Source organism: Panulirus ornatus, chromosome 10 (genome assembly GCF_036320965.1).
Source record: "Panulirus ornatus isolate Po-2019 chromosome 10, ASM3632096v1, whole genome shotgun sequence".
Taxonomy (NCBI): Eukaryota; Metazoa; Arthropoda; class Malacostraca; order Decapoda; family Palinuridae; genus Panulirus; species Panulirus ornatus.
In genome coordinates this window covers 30296650-30316617 of record NC_092233.1, presented here as the reverse complement: position 1 = coordinate 30316617, position 19968 = coordinate 30296650, and the positions used below count along the sequence as shown (strand labels likewise).

The 19968-nt window shown below is 51.5% G+C and overlaps 1 protein-coding gene across 27 annotated transcripts in view; it reads left to right on the top strand.

Annotated features, from left to right (window-relative positions):
• Positions 1-19968, top strand: part of LOC139750871 (one cut domain family member 2-like) — a 636939-nt gene that overhangs the window by 484698 nt on the left and 132273 nt on the right. For 14 of the 27 annotated variants that reach the window (XM_071665700.1, XM_071665699.1, XM_071665698.1 and 11 more), the window contains one exon: positions 12234-12645. The exons of the other annotated variants lie outside the window; for them this stretch is intronic. In XM_071665700.1, the coding sequence (XP_071521801.1) occupies positions 12234-12645 (412 nt within the window). The remainder of the gene's footprint in view (positions 1-12233; positions 12646-19968) is intronic. 27 annotated transcript variants of the gene reach the window in all.

The window sequence follows — 19968 nt, the reverse complement described above, 5'->3', positions numbered from 1 at the left end:
TTAGTGTACACTTAATTCTCTCTCTCTCTCTCTCTCTCTCTCTCTCTCTCTCTCTCTCTCTCTCTCTCTCTCTCTCTCTCTCTCTCTCTCTCTCTTCACACACACACACACACACACACACACATAATGACGTAACTAAACCAGAAGACCAACTTGTGACCTCAGCATCAAGACTTGATGGAATCCAGTTATTTTCTGTGACTAGATAAACGTAACCTTATCAACGCTGATGATGTTAATGGTGAGAGAAACCATATATCACAACGTTGTAGTCACCATTGGCCAAATGGTATGAGAGATGAGCTGTAGACAAACGAGAATCTGAACTACTAACAAGCAGAATAGAACAATTAGTCTGATATCGTATGTAATTCAGTTCTTTGAATGATATAATGATACACGATACATGGCTAACATGGCTCTGTGGCTGGTAATAATAGATGGATTCTTCAGTCCTTTACAATATCATGTACGAAACACCAATGCTAGGAAAAGGAATGGACACTATCCTCACTGTTCTCCTGGACTTTGCCAAAGCCCAACGATAGTCCTACGATAGCCCTACCTAATGGTAAGATCCCGTCGTAGCTAATCGTAGGTAGGAACGCTCTCTCTCTCTCTCTCTCTCTCTCTCTCTCTCTCTCTCTCTCTCTCTCTCTCTCTCTCTCTCTCTCTCTCTCTCTCTCTCTCTCACCTTCTATCTCTCTACAAAAAGAGACTTGATATAATATATTAATGGCCAGAAGAGAAGCTCATAGAATTCCTTGTAGACGATTTCAAACAAATGTTACAGAAACATTGAAACTATACGAGTGACACCTGCAAAGGATCAGCTGGGGAAAGTGACAGAAAATGAGGCAAACATCAGAGGTCCTGGAGTTACTATGACGCAAACATCAGTGATCCTGAAGTTATCGTGAGGCAAACATCAGTGATCCTGAAGTTATCATGAGGCAAACATCAGTGATCCTGAAGTTATCATGAGGCAAACATCAGTGATCCTGAAGTTATCGTGAGGCAAACATCAGTGATCCTGAAGTTATCGTGAGGCAAACATCAGTGATCCTGGAGTTATCGTGAGGCAAACATCAGTGATCCTGAAGTTATCGTGAGGCAAACATCAGTGATCCTGAAGTTATCAAGAACGAGGAAACTTGATATTTCCGGAGCATATTCATAACATGATACTATGGATCCATATGTAATGACTGACATGATGGTAACTTTTGTTACTTAAGATGATAATAAAAGTATTCACTGTACACACTAGACAGAACTGTGTTTTACTGTTGTATGTTCATAGCTACACAAGGTGAAGTTTGAAGCGAGAAAGAATTCAGAAACATTTCTGATTTTGAGTTAGGGAATGGAACAAGTGAACTAGCATGAGAGTCGCCTAAAATGCTTCAGTTGTACAGTCACGACAGAAACACAGGAATGGATGATTTATCCATGAAAGTAAATAGAAAAGAAATCTAATGAAACCTATTAGTTTCATACATGGGAAGAAACTTAAGTCATTAGATTTGTAGATATTCCTGGGAATATGTTAAAAATGCCGAGCAGGAGGGATGGAGAGGCTGTTCAGTTATTTCACCCGACTCTTGGAAGCACTGAAACATACAGTGGAATTGTAGGTGGATGGTTAAGTAAAGAGCCCGATCCACCAATGACTGATGATCACAGAAGTGTAGCGGAGGAAGACATAGTAACGTGGTGAGCGCTGCCCAGCCCTTTAGCAGGACCTTATCCTACCCAACACCTTGCGTGGACACCTGTATTACTGAGTGAAGATAAAAGATTTGCCAACAATTATATACGAAAAGTTATGAATATTTCAGAAACCTCCTCAAAAAAAAAAAAAAAAAAAAAAAAATATATATATATATATATATATATATATATATATATATATATATATATATATATATATATATATATATGACAGAAGTACTCTACATATACATTTATTAAAATCCACAGTATTCTTGCAATTCTTCAGTTTGCTGGTCAAATCATATATCTCGGAGCTCTCCATATTTCCGGAGGATATTGTCATTGTTCTTTTCTTTGTTCATCATGAACAACAGCAAGAACCTCTACGTTATATATATATATATATATATATATATATATATATATATATATATATATATATATATATATATATATATATATATATATGTATATATATATATATATATATATATATATATATATATATATATATATATATATATATATATATGTGTGTGTGTGTGTGTGTACATTACGGGATGAGAGTCGTACAGTAGTGCCTGTGTGTATTCATGTATGTATGTTTAATGTGTATGGATGTATATATGTATGTATATATATGTGTGTGTGTGTGTGTGTGTGTGTGTAATAATCATTTATCTAGACAATTCATAAATGAAGAACCTTCATGTTGACCCAATCATATGTACTTATTTTACTGTACATACATAATGAGAGACATGATCATGGAGACTTACATACTTCCTTCCCCCCCTCCCACACACTACACACACACACACACACACACACACACACACACACACATACTCACTCACTCATTCACTCACTCACTCCATCGAGAGGCAGGGTGTACAGCGCAAGTAACACTGAGCTGATGTCCACAGAGGGAGAGTGTAGGAGGGAGGTGTCGACCATTGTGGGTAAGAGCAGAGGGGTGAGGCAGGGCGGGCGGAGGTGGTGGTGGTGATGGTTGGCCCAGGTGCCACACTGATACATTTGGCAGGTTTGTCACCGGTGCCACAGTTGTTTGTCATACCTGCTAATGTATTCCCCGGGAGTCCCCCCTCTCCCCTCCCCCAACCTCTGACACTCTCATCTATACAGCCATGGGAAAACCCTCGAGATGGGACGGCAGAATTATTGGAGTTTTTAGTAATGTGAAGGTTGGTGATGGGAGGGTCAGGGACGGTACCTCTGTATGGCCTCCGACACTGGTGATGGAAGGGTCAGGGACGGTACCTGTATATGGCTGCTGACGCTGGTGATGGAAGGGTCAGGGATGGTACGTACCTGTATATGGCTGCTGACGCTGCTGATGGGAGGGTCAGGAACGGTACCTGTATATGGCTGCTGACGCTTGTGATGGGAAGGTCAGGGACGGTACCTGTATATGGCTGCTGACGCTGGTGATGGGAAGGTCAGGGACGGTACCTGTATATGGCTGCTGACGATGGTGATGGGAAGGTCAGGAGCGGTATCTGTATATATCAGCTGACAGCGATGAAGGGTCAGGAAGCATACTTGATATGGTAGCTGACACTGGTGATGGGAAGAGCCGGGACGGTACCTGTGTATGGCACACGGCAGTGGTGATGAGAGGGTCAGAAGCGCCACTTGTGTGTGGGTGTGACAGTGGTGATGAGAGGGTCAGGGATGGCACCTGTGTATGGGTGCAGACAGTGGTGATGGGAGGGTCATGGGCGGCACCTATGTATGGGTGCTGACAGTGATGATGGGAGGATCAGGGGCGGCACCTGTGTATAGGTGCTGACGTTGGTGATGGGTGGGTCTAGTTGGGCACTTTTGTATGGGTGTTGACAGTGGTGACGGGTACGTCAGATAGGGCACTTTTGTATGGGTGCTGACAGTGGTGAGGATCAGGGCCGGCACTTTTGTTTGGGTGCTGACAGTGGTGATGGGAGGGTCAGGTAGGGCCTTTTTGTATGGGTGCTGACAGTGGTGACAGGTACGTCAGATAGGGCACCTGTGTATGGGTGCTGACGGTGGTGATGGGAGGGTCAGGAGCGGCACCTGTGTATGGGTGCTGACAATGGTGATGGGAAGGTTAGGAGCGGCACTTTTGTGTGGGTGCTGATAGTGGTGATGTGAGGGTCAGGGCCGACGCCTCTGTGTAGGTGCTGACAGTGGTGATGGGACGGTCAGAAGCGGCACTTTTGTGTGAGTGCTGAGATTGGTGACGGGAGGGTCAGGGTAGGCACTTTTGTATGGAAGCCGACACTGGTGATGGGAAGGTCAGTGTTAGCACTTGTGTATGAGTGCTGACGTGGTGATGGGAAGGTCAGGGTCGGCACTTGTGTGTGGGTGCTGACAGTGGTGATGGGAGGGTCAGGGCCAGCACTTTCGTATGGGTGCTGACAGTGGTGATGTTAGGGTTAGGGTCGGCACTTGTGTATGGGTGCTGACAGTGGCGATGGGAGGGTCAGGGCCGACACCTGTGTGTAGGTGCTGACAGTGGTGATGGGAGGGTCAGAAGCGGCACTTTTGTGTGGGTGCTGAGATTGGTGATGGGAGGGTCAGGGCAGGCACTTTTGTATGGGAGCTGACACTGGTTGATGGGAAGGTCAGTGTTAGCACTTGTGTATGAGTGCTGACAGTGGTGATGGGAGGGTCCGGGGCGGCACTTGTGTGTGGGTTCTGATAGTGGTGATGGAAGGGTCAGGGCCAGCACTTTTGTATGGGTGCTGACAGTGGTGATGATAGGGTTAGGGTCGGCACTTGTGTGTGGGTGCTGACAGTGGCGATGGGAGGGTCAGGGCCGACACCTGTGTGTAGGTGCTGACAGTGGTGATGGGAGGGTCAGGGGCGGCACTTGTGTGTGGGTGCTGACACTGGTGATGGGAGGGTCAGGAGCGGCACCTGTGTATGGGTGCTGATAGTGGTGACGGGAGGGTTAGGGGCGGCACCTGTGTATGGGTGCTGCCAGTGGTGATGGAAGTGCTGACAGTGATGATGGGAAGGTCATGGGCGGCACCTGTTGATGGGTGCTGACAGTGGTGATGGGAGGGTCAGGAGCGGCACCTGTGTATGGATGTTTAGAGTGGTAATTGGAGGGTCAGGAGCTGCACTTGTGTATGAGTGCCGACAATGGTGATGGGAGGGTTAGGGGCGGCACCTGTTTATGGGTGCTGACAGTGGTGATGGGAGGGACAGAATTGGCACTTGTATATGGGTGTTGACAATGGTTATGGGAGGGTCAGGGACGGCACCTGTGTATGGGTGCTGACAGTGGCGATGGGAAGGTCAGGAGCGGCTCTTTTGTATGGGTGCTGACAGTGATGATGGGAGGGTCAGGGCCGACACCTTTGTATAAGTGCTGACAGCGGTAATGGGACGGTCAGAAGCTTCACTTTTGTTTGGGTGCTGAGATTGGTGATGGGAGGGTTAGGGCAGGCACTTTTGTATGGGAGCTGACAGTGGTGATGGGAAGGTCAGTGTCAGCACTTGTGTATGCGTGCTGGCAGTGGTGATCGGAGGGACAGGGGCGGCACTTGTGTGTGGGTTCTGATAGTGGTGATGGGAGGGTTAGGGCCGGCACTTTTGTATGGGTGCTGACAGTGGTGATAGGAGGGTTAGGGTCGGCACTTGTGTATGGGTGCTGACAGTGGTGATAGGAGGGTCAGGGGCAGCACTTATGTATAAGTGCTGACTGGAGATGGGAGGATCATGGGCGGCACCAGTGTATAGGTGCTGACAGTGGTGAGGGGAGGGTCAGGAGCGGCACCTGTGTATGGGTGCTGACAGTAGTGACGGGAGTGTCAGGGGCGGCACCTGTATATGGGTGCCGACATTGTTGATGGTAGAATCAAAGATGGCACCTGTGTATGGGTGCTGACAGTGTTGACGGGAGGGACAGGGGCAGCACCTGTTTATTTGTTCTGACACTGATGATGGGAGGGTCAGGGGTGGCTTTTCTGTATGGGTGCTGACAGCGGTGATGTGAGAGTCAGCCGCGGCACCTGTGTATGGGTGCTGTCATTGGTGATAGGAGGGTCAGGGCCGGCACATTGTATGAGTGTTGACACTGGTGATGGAAGAGTCAGGAACGGCACCTGTGTATGGTGATAGGAGGTTCACGGGCTGCACTTGTGTAATGTTGCTGACAGTGGTGATGGGAGAGTCAGGTGCGGGGCTTGTGTATGGATGCTGACAATAGTGATGGGAGGGTCATGGGCGGCATTTTTGTATGGGTGCTGACAGTGGTGATGGGAGGGTCAGGGGTGGCCTTTCTCTGTGGTTGCTGACGGTGGTGATGGGAGGGTCATGGGCGGCACTTGTGTATGGGTGTCAGGAGCGGCACTGATGTATGGGTGCTGACAGTGGGGATGGGAGGGTCATGGGCGGCAATTTTGTGTGGGTGCTGACAGTGGTGATGGGAAGGTCAGGGGAGGCGCTTGTGTATGGGTGCTGACAGTGGTGATGGGAGGTTCAGGGCGGCACTTGTAAATGGATGATAACAGTGGTGATGGAAGGGCCAGGGGCCGGTGCTGACAGTGGTGATGGGAGGGTCAGGGGCGGCTTTTCTATATGGTTGCTAACGGTGGTGATGGGAGGGTCAGGAGCGGCACTTGTGTATGGGTGCTGGCAGTGGTGATGGGAGGGTCAGGAGCGGCACTTGTGGACGGATGCTGACAGATCTGATGAGAGGGTCTAGAGCGGCACTTGTGTATGGGTGGTGATGGGAGGGTCAGGGACGGCACTTGTATGTGGCTTCTGACGCTTTGATGGGAGAATATGGTGTCAGGGACGATATATATATATATATATATATATATATATATATATATATATATATATATATATATATATATATATATATATATTCCTATGAGTCCACGTGGACTCATAGGAATATCTTGATCACGCGCAAAATTGTGATCCTTTCCAATATATATTTATACACACACACACACACACACACACACACACACACACACACACACACACACACACACACACACACGAGCTTATGGTTATTATACGTTCATAAATCAAATATGGACAAAGAACAATGGAAGTCTGGGTATCTCGTGGTTATATGATAATTTTCCTTCCCTTGGAAATCAGATTGGTAGCCTGGAACCTTGCGTTCTTGATAATCGCATTATAATCGTTGAATTATTAGGTAAGCTGTAGATAAGACGGGGTTAAAAGATAGTTCAAGAACGTATCAAGAAGAAGAGTAAACTAGAAGCTGTGAGACAGTATTGAAGATCAATGATTACCCAGCCAGGGACAAACAAGCCTCCTCCAGTCTACCACCTCCATGTCAACCACGGCCCTCCAGACCCACCAACACCACCACCGTCGCTGCCGCCATCCAGGCCGCGGAGCAGCGAGCCAGGCGGGCACTGCTGGAAACAGCGCCCCAGCACAAGAATGTTGCACAAGAAAACCAATAAAAGCAACAGGTCTGAGATGCTGCCGTAAGAAGGAAGAAGCTAGAGCAGACACACACACAATTACCACCACGGACCGAGATGTTGCAAACCACAATGGCGTCCAGGTATATGAAATCATGGAATGAAAAGTGGTGTGTGTGTGTATGTGTTGTGTGTGTGTGTGTGTGTGTGTGTGTGTGTGTGGTGCGGGCATCAGAGAGTGTGGGACAGTTGAGGTAGACCCGAGCCTTCGGGTAAGGTATGTTGCCAGGCAGTGAAGCACAAGTGGTATACTTGTGAGAGCAGCAGATGGGGTGTGTGGGAGTGGCTGCAGGTGGACGCTGGTGAGGCGTGGACACCAGCCGCGGCCACGCTCCTCAGGCCCGGCGCCCAGCTGCGTCCCACTCCTGATTTGCCGCAGAGAAATTGGGGCTGAGGCAGGAGGGACATAAATATCACCGGGATTTTGAAAGGAAAATTGAAGGTATGGGATTAGGAGGAGGAAGAGGGCGTGTCTGAGGTGTAAGTGGAGTGTGAGGCGTGGGCGGAGCGAGGATATGGTCCTGGCGTGGGAGTCCTGCCTGGCCAGCCGTCACCCGCGGGTTTGATAGTAGCAGTGATGGAGGCGGGTGCCAGAGTGTCCGGCGGGGCAGGTGTATGTCCTGCTGATCCTTGGTGGCCTCCAGCCGTGCCACCTCCCAGATAGAGACACTTTCACCAGATGAAGGGAAAATAAATCTATGGACGGAGGAGGATGTAGCCCGCATTAAGACGACCAGAGATTCCTCGGGAAAGGATACGTGGTCTCACGGCACACAAAAGTCCGTGAATTTATTATTACATTTTTGATGATGTCGGAAAATATATCAAAATCTAACGCTGGTAAATTTGTTCCATATATGTAGTTAGGGATTAGATCTGCTCTGTATTTTCGTCGCAGTACTGATATAAGAGTGAATGATGGTGATTTAGGCAACTCTGGGTTAGCTTCTCTGGTGGAGGTTGGCAGGCGTTGGGTAGGGTGATGGGCGATCCTGTACACTCACAGCCCTACAGCAACATGGAAGGCAGAGTAAACAACCTTTTTATCCTAGTGTTAGGACTGAACATGAAGCATTGAGGGAAGAAGTGGAAGTCCACTTAAAAGCCACTTTGGTGTACACTTGCGGCCGATGACGCCCAGTATTGGTAGTACAATACACCTACTTAAGCACCCAGCGCAGCACAGTGTCTCAGACCCTTCAGTAGTGTACCACTAAGACAGCACATACACCGTGACATTGGCTAAGGAACCACCGCCCGGGAACTTTGATGTATAGCGAGGAGAACCAGGGCAAATACTTCACCCTTCAAGAGACGCAACACTCAGGCCTGGTGGTGAGATGCCTCAAGTGTTACTGTCAGTGGTCAGTGTAGCCTCGAGGGTCAGTTAGGGCTGATTTATCATCCAAATTCCACTCACCCGCTTGAGCGAGGACCCAGACTACAGGGTGAAACAGGAGGTTCATCAGCGGCCAGAGATGGTGGTCGAGGGGCCGCTAAGAGTATTTGATAGCATTATAAATGATTCTTGTTCCTCAGGATGAAGGACTGAAATATTATCCTGACCACAAATGCTCCAAACAGATTTTGTGGAATTTTCTGACCAGCTTTTTGCGTAAACTATATTTTCTCATCGTGGACGTCATAACGTTCAGATACCTCTTTTGTCTGGAGGTCCGCTGTTTACTGAGTGTTATTTTACGTTGGGAGAGGCGCTCCCCGCCGCGGCCACAGCCTGCCCACAACACACCAGCTACCCACCTGGGGATTAACAACATGTCTGCCACTCTTACCATTCCCGAATTTTCCCTAAATGTCAACAAGTGGGTCACGACTGAAGACAACACCGTCCGCCTCCGAATCGAAGTATTGGATGATGCGCTCTGCCCTCGGAGGCCGAGGCGGCGCTGGTGACGGCGGGAGCCGGGGTTATGGCCCCCACCCGGAGCTGCCTGGGGCCGCACTCGCTGGGGAAGGGGGAGTGTGGGGAGGGCTCGAGAATTACACTGTGTTAAGGGAAGTTAATGGAGAGAGGGAGAGTGAGGGAGTGAGGCCAAGATGATTGTTAGCACCCACCGTTATTGGCGAAGGAATATCAAAGGTTGAGTGAGCCTCGACCAGCTATTAACAAACGTTTCCCTTCCTCTGCCGCAGTCGAGGCTGACCCTCTGAACAGGTCCTGGGGGATAGGTGGAGGCAGGTGTGATGGGGTTCAGGGCTGGTGAGGACAAGTGGTGGTAGAGAGGGGTTGATGGGGATCAGGGAAGGTGAAGACCAGGGATGATGGGGATTATGGGTGCTGCAGACGACGGGTGGTGAGAAACATGGACGCTAGAGACCAAGAGTAGAGGACATCATAGGTACTAGAGACCAGGATAGTGGTGACCAGGGTGCTAGAGTCCAGGGGTAGTGTTTACTGGGCACCATAGTTATTAGAGAACAAGGATAGCAGAGACCATAGGTGATAGCGTCCAGGGTGGTGTAGGCCAGAAGTGGTGGACATAAAGTCTTGTACAGACCAGGGTGGTTGCAGATCAGGTACACTGGAGACTATCGGCTGGTGGAGATCTGAGAGAGTTCAGACGGACCAGGGGTGTTAAAGAACCCGAGTAGAGGGGAGGTTTTTAACGCGAGATAACAGCTTGAGTACCTCAAGGCCTCCATCTTGGTGAGATGAGAGCTGGGGAGGTGGTTGCCGCCATCTTTGCTAGCAGGGAACGAGTTGCCGAATAAGACGGAGGCGGCTGCGAGCGGAAGCAGAATATTTGGTCAGTACAATAAGGAAACCTGGGAGCATGAGAGGGGAAGGACAGGAGGATGCCATACCACTCAGACATTTTGTGCAGAGCTGACGGGAGTTGTGTGTTAGGAACTGGTGCGCTGCAGGTGAGCAATGACAGGGTCGGGAGGATGTGGGGGGGGGGGGGGGTTGCCGCAAGTGAACATTGACAGGGTCAGGAGGATGGGGGTGCCACAGGTGAACATTGGCATGGTTAGGAAGGTAGGGAGGTGCCACAGGTGAGCAGTGACGTGGTCAGGAGACCGGGGAAGTGCCACAGGTGAGGCGAAACATTCCCGTAGTCACAAATTTGGTTTAACCTTAAGAGGACAGGTTGTTATGAGGTTAAGGATGCGGCCATGAGGATCTGGAGGTGGTCATGAGTGTAGGGTGGTGGAGTGGGTGAGAGCAGATGAGGGAGGGTAGGGTAGGAGCGGTGATGTAGTGGGAGAGGGAGAGGATGGGCGGACCAGCGCGCGGTGCGGGAGGCAGGCAGTGACAGCCGCTGACACGCTGGAGGGAGGCGCTCACAGCCGCGGGGCAGACCTCCCAAGTGCTCAAGATGTATCGAGCGTGGGGCCAGAGGCTTCGGAAACCTCCTGAAATGTTTATGATATTCTTGAGGGAACTAATTGGCGATGTGTGTGTGTGTGGAGTGAGCTTCAGGAGTGGCACGTGAGGGTGCTAGCGCAGGGCTAGGCCGGGGGAGGGTTAATTGCTTGTTAGTAGTGTATTGCCCAGACTGAGACTATAATTGGGTTGTGGCTTGTGACTCTCCTGCCACGTTCCTATTGGTGGATGAATCGATGTTGATATATTGATGTTTGGATGGCCACCCTCGCTGGCTGGAGCAGGCTAGGATTTACATTACACACGATAGCGCCTCGGTTATATGTAAAAATTACACATGTGTAATAGAATGGATTATTACTTATGTGATTTACGTGGAGGAGGCGGAATGTGGGAGCGAGAAGGCGGCGGTTACATGTTGCCATGATTGATTCCCGGCAGCATAACGTGTGCCACCGGAGCCGCCACGCAGAATGACGATTGTATAAAAAGTGTGGAGGAGATGGAGCCCCTTGACTGGTAACCTGTAAGCTGCAGCAACCTTTTCGCTGTATCGACGTATCGGATTTCGTGACTCAGTACCGATTTGGCTGCAAGTGGCTCGTTTTATTTCCCACAAATGGTACACACAGTGGCAGCTTCAGCGTCCCCACTGCTGCCACCACCTTGTTGCGTGGGGCACGTCCTCGCCGTCAGCAGCGGAGCGGGTGTCGAGTTGGGCACGTCCCTCCCGTCAGCAGTAAGACTGAAGCCGGTGGTTGCCGCCCCTGCTTCATCTCCCCGACCATACACCGTGATTCACACTAGAACACCCCGGGTAACACCATCTGTGGGGCTCAGGGTAACACACCACGACACACAGGCAGGGGCAAGGAATGTGGAATGGCAGTGGGCGGAGTGCCAGGAGACTCCAGTCCCAGGGTGACAGGGTTAAGTACCGGGGAGGCCACACCAGGAGCGACGGGGGGAGGGGAGACGCTAGAGCCACAGGTGAGGCCACAACATTGTTAGAGTCAGACACCGGGGCCACAGGTGTTGACACAACTATGGCCACAGGTCCTAGGATGCCACAAGAGTGCCAGTGATCAAGGACAGATCCATGTGTGAGGCCACAGGATTTTCAAGGATGAAGGCAGCGGGTGAGGTGATAAGAGTGTCAGGGGTGAGACAGGAGGGCAGCACGGGGCTAGGTCAGGCTGAGAGCCACAACGGGGATCCTATGCCACCATGTTAGGTCAGGGGTTAAGGTGGTGGAGCCCGGGACGGGGCGCTCCCACGGGTCTCATCTGGGGTCCTCAAGTTAACTGTAATGTCACTGTTTCTCTTTTACTGCATATTCGTTTAGTTGTGCTAATGAGAGCCTTTGTGACGCTATTAGAATGCAGAGTTATTATGAAAATGCTTATTGTCATGCCATTGATGTTTGATACGAATTATATTTTTGAGCTAAACTTTGTGTTCTCTACAGTTGTCTCATTCTAGAAGATTTATATCCCAGTTGATTGTTGTTGCTTCAGCCCCGGGCCGGACACTGAACTTGTACACGAGGCTTGACTTGTGATGGTTAGTGTTGGTGCTGGGGAGCGGCGGGGGTGGGTGGCCGCACCTCGCTGCCACACACCCTCGCCACTACACTAGTCCCCATTGTGGCGGAGGATAAACCCTGGCTTTTATTCTCCTTGCAGACTGCCAGAGCCGAAACTCGCGAGCCGAGCCGGGCAAACGAGTCTCCTCTTCCAGCACCTCCTCCTCCTCCTCCTCCTCCTCTTCCTCCTCCTCTTCCTCCTCCTCTCACTCATCTTCCTCGTCCTCCTCGTCTTCCTCGTCTTCTTCCCTGAGCAGCAGTAAACTGCCCCCCGCCCCTCCCCGGTCGTGTCCCCCCCAGCACCGCCCCAGCTACCCGCCCACCTACCCGCCCCACGCCCACGCCCACGCCCATTACCAGGCTCAGGCTCAGGTTCACGCGGGGCAGGCTCACGGCTTGGCTCACGGCCCGCCTCAGACTCAAACTTATGGCGCCTGCTATCTTGGCTCGGCCCCGTCCCACCACTTTGCTCAGCCTAGCTCTACTCCACTCTTCTCGCCCTACAATAGATAGTGAGTGCAAACCCCCTTTCATAAGACAGACCCACTCTGTGTCACCCCCTAGTGAAGCATCTGCAACAGCAGCAGCAGCAGCAACAGCAGCAGCAGCAGCAGCAACAGCCAACAATAGTCGCTTTATATGGCTCCCCATATGTCCACCCTGGCAGTAGTACCAATCATGTCCTGGTAGTGAAGCAGTCACTCTGTGTCTCCCCATGTCTCACCCTCCTTACCAGTAGGTACCCCTGTATCACCTCATGCTAGTAGGTACCCTTCCTGTATTACCCCTTGCTAGTAGGTACCCCTGTGTACCACCCCATGGTAGTAAAGACTGTTGTATATTCCCTGCTCTCTGTTACCCCTGCTAGTTGATACCTCCCTGTCATCCCCATAGATTGGTACTCGTGTGTAACCCCCCATCATCTGATACCCTTGCCTTACCCCCATTATGTTGGTATTCGTGTGCCACCCCCACGAGTTGTGACCATCATCTCATCACAATATTTGCGTATTTCCTGTGTGTTATCCTCATAGGTTGGTGCTCTGTCTCACCCCATATGTTTGTATTCTTCTGTCTTACTCCATTAAGTTGATATTCCTCTGTCATCCACATGAAATGGTACTGCCACCTCACCCCCATAACTTAGTAGCCTCTATTGCCCCACTCCCATAAGATGGTATTTCTCTCTGTTACCCAGTTAAGTTGGCACTAGTGTCGTACCCAAGTAAGTTGTTACTCCTGTGTTACCACTACCCTCCAGTGTTCTTGTGTCACCTTCATAGCTTGTTACTCCTGTGTTACCCCATAACTTGGTTCTTTTGTGTTTGTCACATTACACCTTCCCCCGTCACTCTTCTATAAGTTGCTACTCCTGTGTTGTCCCATTACCTGGTATGTCTCTGTTACCTTCATAATTTGTTAATCCTGTATTACCTCATGACATAGATATTTCTCTGTCCCGTAATTTGTTGCTTCTGTGCTACCCTGTTACTGGTGTCACAGCTTACAGATGGAGAGTCATATGTTACTACATTTGTTGCTTCTCTCTCTCTCTCTCTCTCTCTCTCTCTCTCTCTCTCTCTCTCTCTCTCTCTCTCTCTCTCTCTCTCTCTCTCTCTCTCTCTCTCTCTCCTCTCATATGTTGCTATCCTTGTCTCACTCCCATAAATTGGTACTCCTGCCTTGCCCTCATTAATTGGTATTCATGTTCATCCCCCTCCCCCCTCATAAGTTGGTACTCCTGTTTCATTACCAGAAGTTGGTCTTTTCTCTACCCCTCCCCCCTCTCCCACCCCAGTTGGTGCACCTTTATCACCCCCATGACCTGTCACTCCTCTCTCTCACCCCCCCACCCCCTTCCATAGTTGTCTTTCCTCACTCATAATATAAGTTGCCACTATTTTGTCTCACACGCATGAGGTTCCCTTCTATCTCACTCATAAGTTGCTACCTTTGTCTCATCCTCACAGGTTGCTACCACTGTAGCACCCTCATAAGTCCTTATCTTTGTGTCACCCTCATAAGTCCTTATCTTTGTGTCACCCTCATAAGTTCTTAGCTTTGTATCACCCTCATAAGTTCTTAGCTTTGTGTCACCCTCATAAGTTCTTAGCTTTGTGTCACCCTCATACTTTGTTCTCTCTGTCTCGCTCTCAGATGTGTCTACCTCTGTGTAACCCTCGTAAGCCCTTTCCTCTGTCACCCTCATAGAATGCTCACTCTGTCTCACTTTCATAATTTGGTACCTCTGTCTCAACCTCATGAGATGCTCCCTTTGTCTCACTCTCATGAGATACTCCTCTTGTCTTACCTTGAAAGTTGTACTCTTTGTCACCCTCATAAGATGCTCCCTCTTTCTCACCCTCGTAAGTTGCTACCTCTGTCCTATCCTCATAAGTTGCTCCCTCTGTCTCACCCTCATATATTGCTACCTCTGTCTCACCCTCATATATTGCTACCTCTGTCTCATCCTCACAGGTTGCTCCCTCTGTCTCACCCTCACCAGTTGCTACATCTGTCTCACCTCATAAGTTTCTATCTTTGTCTTGCCTGTATAAGTTGCCACCTCTGTCTCACCCTCATTAGTTTCTACCTCTGTGTCACCCTCATAAATAACTACCTCTGTATCACCCTCATAAGTTGTGACCTCTGTATCACCCTCATAAGTAGCTCCCTCTGTCTCACCCTCATAAGTTGTGACCTCTGTCTCACCCTCATAAATAGCTCCCTCTGTATCACCCTCATAAGTTGTGACCTCTGTATCACCCTCATAAGTTGTGACCTCTGTCTCACCCTCATAAGTAGCTCCCTCTGTCTCACCCTCATAAGTTGTGACCTCTGTCTCACCCTCATAAATAGCTCCCTCTGTCTCACCCTCATAAGTTGTGACCTCTGTCTCTCCTCATAATGTGCTACCACTGTCTCACCTTCAGAAATTACAACCTCTTCGTCACCCATATAACTTACAACCTCTGTGTCACCTGCAGAGATCGGTAGTTCTCCACTTCTCCTTACGTTGGTACTCATTTTTCATCTCATTGACTGGGTACTTCTGTCTGTCTGACCTCAACAAGTTGGTAACACTGTCTCACCCCCCCCCCATCTCCATGGGTTGGTAGTCCTGCCTCACCTTCTCTTGCTCGTCTACATAGTGGGCACCCGTGTCTCACTGCCATGGGATGCAACTCTTGGGTCATCCCTCAGTCCTCTCACTTGGCACCCCCTTCCCCATTTGGTCACTCCCATCATGAGATGCCCCAGATCACCCCATGTTACCCCATTACACCATACACCCACCCTGTGACCCACCGCACCACATTACACCATACACCCACCCTGTGACCCACCGCACCACATTACACCATACACCCACCCTGTGACCCACCGCACCACATTACACCATACACCCACCCTGTGACCCACCGCACCACATTACACCATACACCCACCCTGTGACCCACCGCACCACATTACACCATACACCCACCCTGTGACCCACCGCACCACATTACACCATACACCCACCCTGTGACCCACCGCACCACATTACACCATACACCCACCCTGTGACCCACCGCACCACATTACACCATACACCCACCCTGTGACCCACCGCACCACATTACACCATACACCCACCCTGTGACCCACCGCACCACATTACACCATACACCCACCCTGTGACCCACCGCACCACATTACACCATACACCCACCCTGTGACCCACCGCACCACATTACACCATACACCCACCCTGTGACCCACCGCACCACATTACACCATACACCCACCCTGTGACCCACCGCACCACATTACACCATACACCCACCCTGTGACCCACCGCACCACATTACACCATACACCCACCCTGTGACCCACCGCACCACATTACACCATACACCCACCCTGTGACCCACCGCACCACATTACACCATACACCCACCCTGTGACCCACCGCACCACATTACACCATACACCCACCCTGTGACCCACCGCACCACATTACACCATACACCCACCCTGTGACCCACCGCACCACATTACACCATACACCCACCCTGTGACCCACCGCACCACATTACACCATACACCCACCCTGTGACCCACCGCACCACATTACACCATACACCCACCCTGTGACCCACCGCACCACATTACACCATACACCCACCCTGTGACCCACCGCACCACATTACACCATACACCCACCCTGTGACCCACCGCACCACATTACACCATACACCCACCCTGTGACCCACCGCACCACATTACACCATACACCCACCCTGTGACCCACCGCACCACATTACACCATACACCCACCCTGTGACCCACCGCACCACATTACACCATACACCCACCCTGTGACCCACCGCACCACATTACACCATACACCCACCCTGTGACCCACCGCACCACATTACACCATACACCCACCCTGTGACCCACCGCACCACATTACACCATACACCCACCCTGTGACCCACCGCACCACATTACACCATACACCCACCCTGTGACCCACCGCACCACATTACACCATACACCCACCCTGTGACCCACCGCACCACATTACACCATACACCCACCCTGTGACCCACCGCACCACATTACACCATACACCCACCCTGTGACCCACCGCACCACATTACACCATACACCCACCCTGTGACCCACCGCACCACATTACACCATACACCCACCCTGTGACCCACCGCACCACATTACACCATACACCCACCCTGTGACCCACCGCACCACATTACACCATACACCCACCCTGTGACCCACCGCACCACATTACACCATACACCCACCCTGTGACCCACCGCACCACATTACACCATACACCCACCCTGTGACCCACCGCACCACATTACACCATACACCCACCCTGTGACCCACCGCACCACATTACACCATACACCCACCCTGTGACCCACCGCACCACATTACACCATACACCCACCCTGTGACCCACCGCACCACATTACACCATACACCCACCCTGTGACCCACCGCACCACATTACACCATACACCCACCCTGTGACCCACCGCACCACATTACACCATACACCCACCCTGTGACCCACCGCACCACATTACACCATACACCCACCCTGTGACCCACCGCACCACATTACACCATACACCCACCCTGTGACCCACCGCACCACATTACACCATACACCCACCCTGTGACCCACCGCACCACATTACACCATACACCCACCCTGTGACCCACCGCACCACATTACACCATACACCCACCCTGTGACCCACCGCACCACATTACACCATACACCCACCCTGTGACCCACCGCACCACATTACACCATACACCCACCCTGTGACCCACCGCACCACATTACACCATACACCCACCCTGTGACCCACCGCACCACATTACACCATACACCCACCCTGTGACCCACCGCACCACATTACACCATACTCCCACTCTGTGACCCACATTACACCATACACCCACCCTGTGACCCACCGCACCACATTACACCATACACCCACCCTGTGACCCACCGCACCACATTACACCATACACCCACCCTGTGACCCACCGCACCACATTACACCATACACCCACCCTGTGACCCACATTACACCATACACCCACCCTGTGACCCACCGCACCACATTACACCATACACCCACCCTGTGACCCACCGCACCACATTACACCATACACCCACCCTGTGACCCACCGCACCACATTACACCATACACCCACCCTGTGACCCACCGCACCACATTACACCATACACCCACCCTGTGACCCACCGCACCACATTACACCATACACCCACCCTGTGACCCACCGCACCACATTACACCATACACCCACCCTGTGACCCACATTACACCATACACCCACCCTGTGACCCACCGCACCACATTACACCATACACCCACCCTGTGACCCACCGCACCACATTACACCATACACCCACCCTGTGACCCACCGCACCACATTACACCATACACCCACCCTGTGACCCACTGCACCATACTACACCATACACCCACTCTGTAAAGCACACCACACCAACCCCACCCTGTGACCTACACCACACCAAACCCCTCCCTGTGACCTACACCACATCAAACCTCACCCTGTGACCCACCGCACCACATTACACCATACACCCACCCTGTGGACCTACACCACACCAAACCTCACCCTGTGGACCTACACCACACAAACCCCACCCTGTGACCCACCGCACCACATTACACCATACACCCACCCTGTGACCTGCACCACACCAAACCTCACCCTGTGACCCACCGCACCACATTACACCATACTCCCAATCTGTGACCACACCACACCACACCCTGTGACCCACACCACACCACACCCTGTGACCTACACCACACCCCACCCTGTGACCTACACCACACCAAACCTCACCCTGTGACCTACACCACACAAACCCCACCATGTGACCTACACCACACCACACCACACCCTGTGACCCACCGCACCACATTACACCATACTCCCAATCTGTGACCACACCACATCCCACTCTATGACCCACACCACACCAAACCCCACCATGTGACCTACACCACACCAAACCTCACCCAGTGAAATACACCATACAATCGCCCTATGACCCACACAACACCACACGCCAACTCTGTGACCTACACCACATCAAACCTCACCCTGTGACCTACACACCAAACCCCACCATGTGACCTACACCACACAAACCCCACCCTGTGACCCACACCACATTCTAGGACCCACACTTTACCAACATCTGTGACCACACCACACCACACCCTGTGACCTACACCACACCAAACCCCACCCTGTGACCTACACACACCAAACCCCACCCTGTGACCCACACCACATCCCACTCTATGACCCACACCACATCCCACTCTGTGACCCCCACCTCACCACACCGTGTGACCCCCACCACACCGCACTCCAACCTGTGACACTGCACCATGTCCCGCTTTACGCTCCACATGTCACCAAACCTCACTCTGTGACCACACCACGCCACACCCTGTGACCCCACTGAACCACTCCTCAACTTATAACACGACACAACGCTCCACCCTGTGACCTACACCACACCAAACCCCACCCTGTGACCTACACCACACCAGACCCCACCCTGTGACCTACACCACACCAAACCCTACCCTGTGACCTACACCACATCAAACCTCACCCTGTGACCTACACCACACAAACCCCACCATGTGACCTACACCACATCAAACCTCACCCTGTGACCTACACCACACCAAACCCCACCCTGTGACCCACACCACACAATGTGACCCATATCACACTCACCTTGTGACCCACACCACACCAAACCTCACCCTGTGACCTACACCACACCAAACCCTACCCTGTGACCTACATCACACCAAACCCCACCCTGTGACCTACATCACACCAAACCCCACCCTGTGACCTACACCACACCAAACCCCACCCTGTGACCTACATCACACCAAACCTCACCCTGTGACCTACACCACACCAAACCCCACCTTGTGATCCACAAAACACCCAACCTTGTGACCAACACCACAGCACGCCACGCTCCACCCTATGACCAACACCACAGCACGCCACGCTCCACCCTGTGACCAACACCATAGCACACCACACCCAACCCTGTGACCTACACCACACCACACCCCACCCTGTGACCCACACCGCACCACACCCCACCCTGTGACCTACACCATACCACACCCTGTGACCTACACCATACCACACCACACCCTGTTACACCACACCACTTCCTGAGAACTAAACCAAACCACACCACT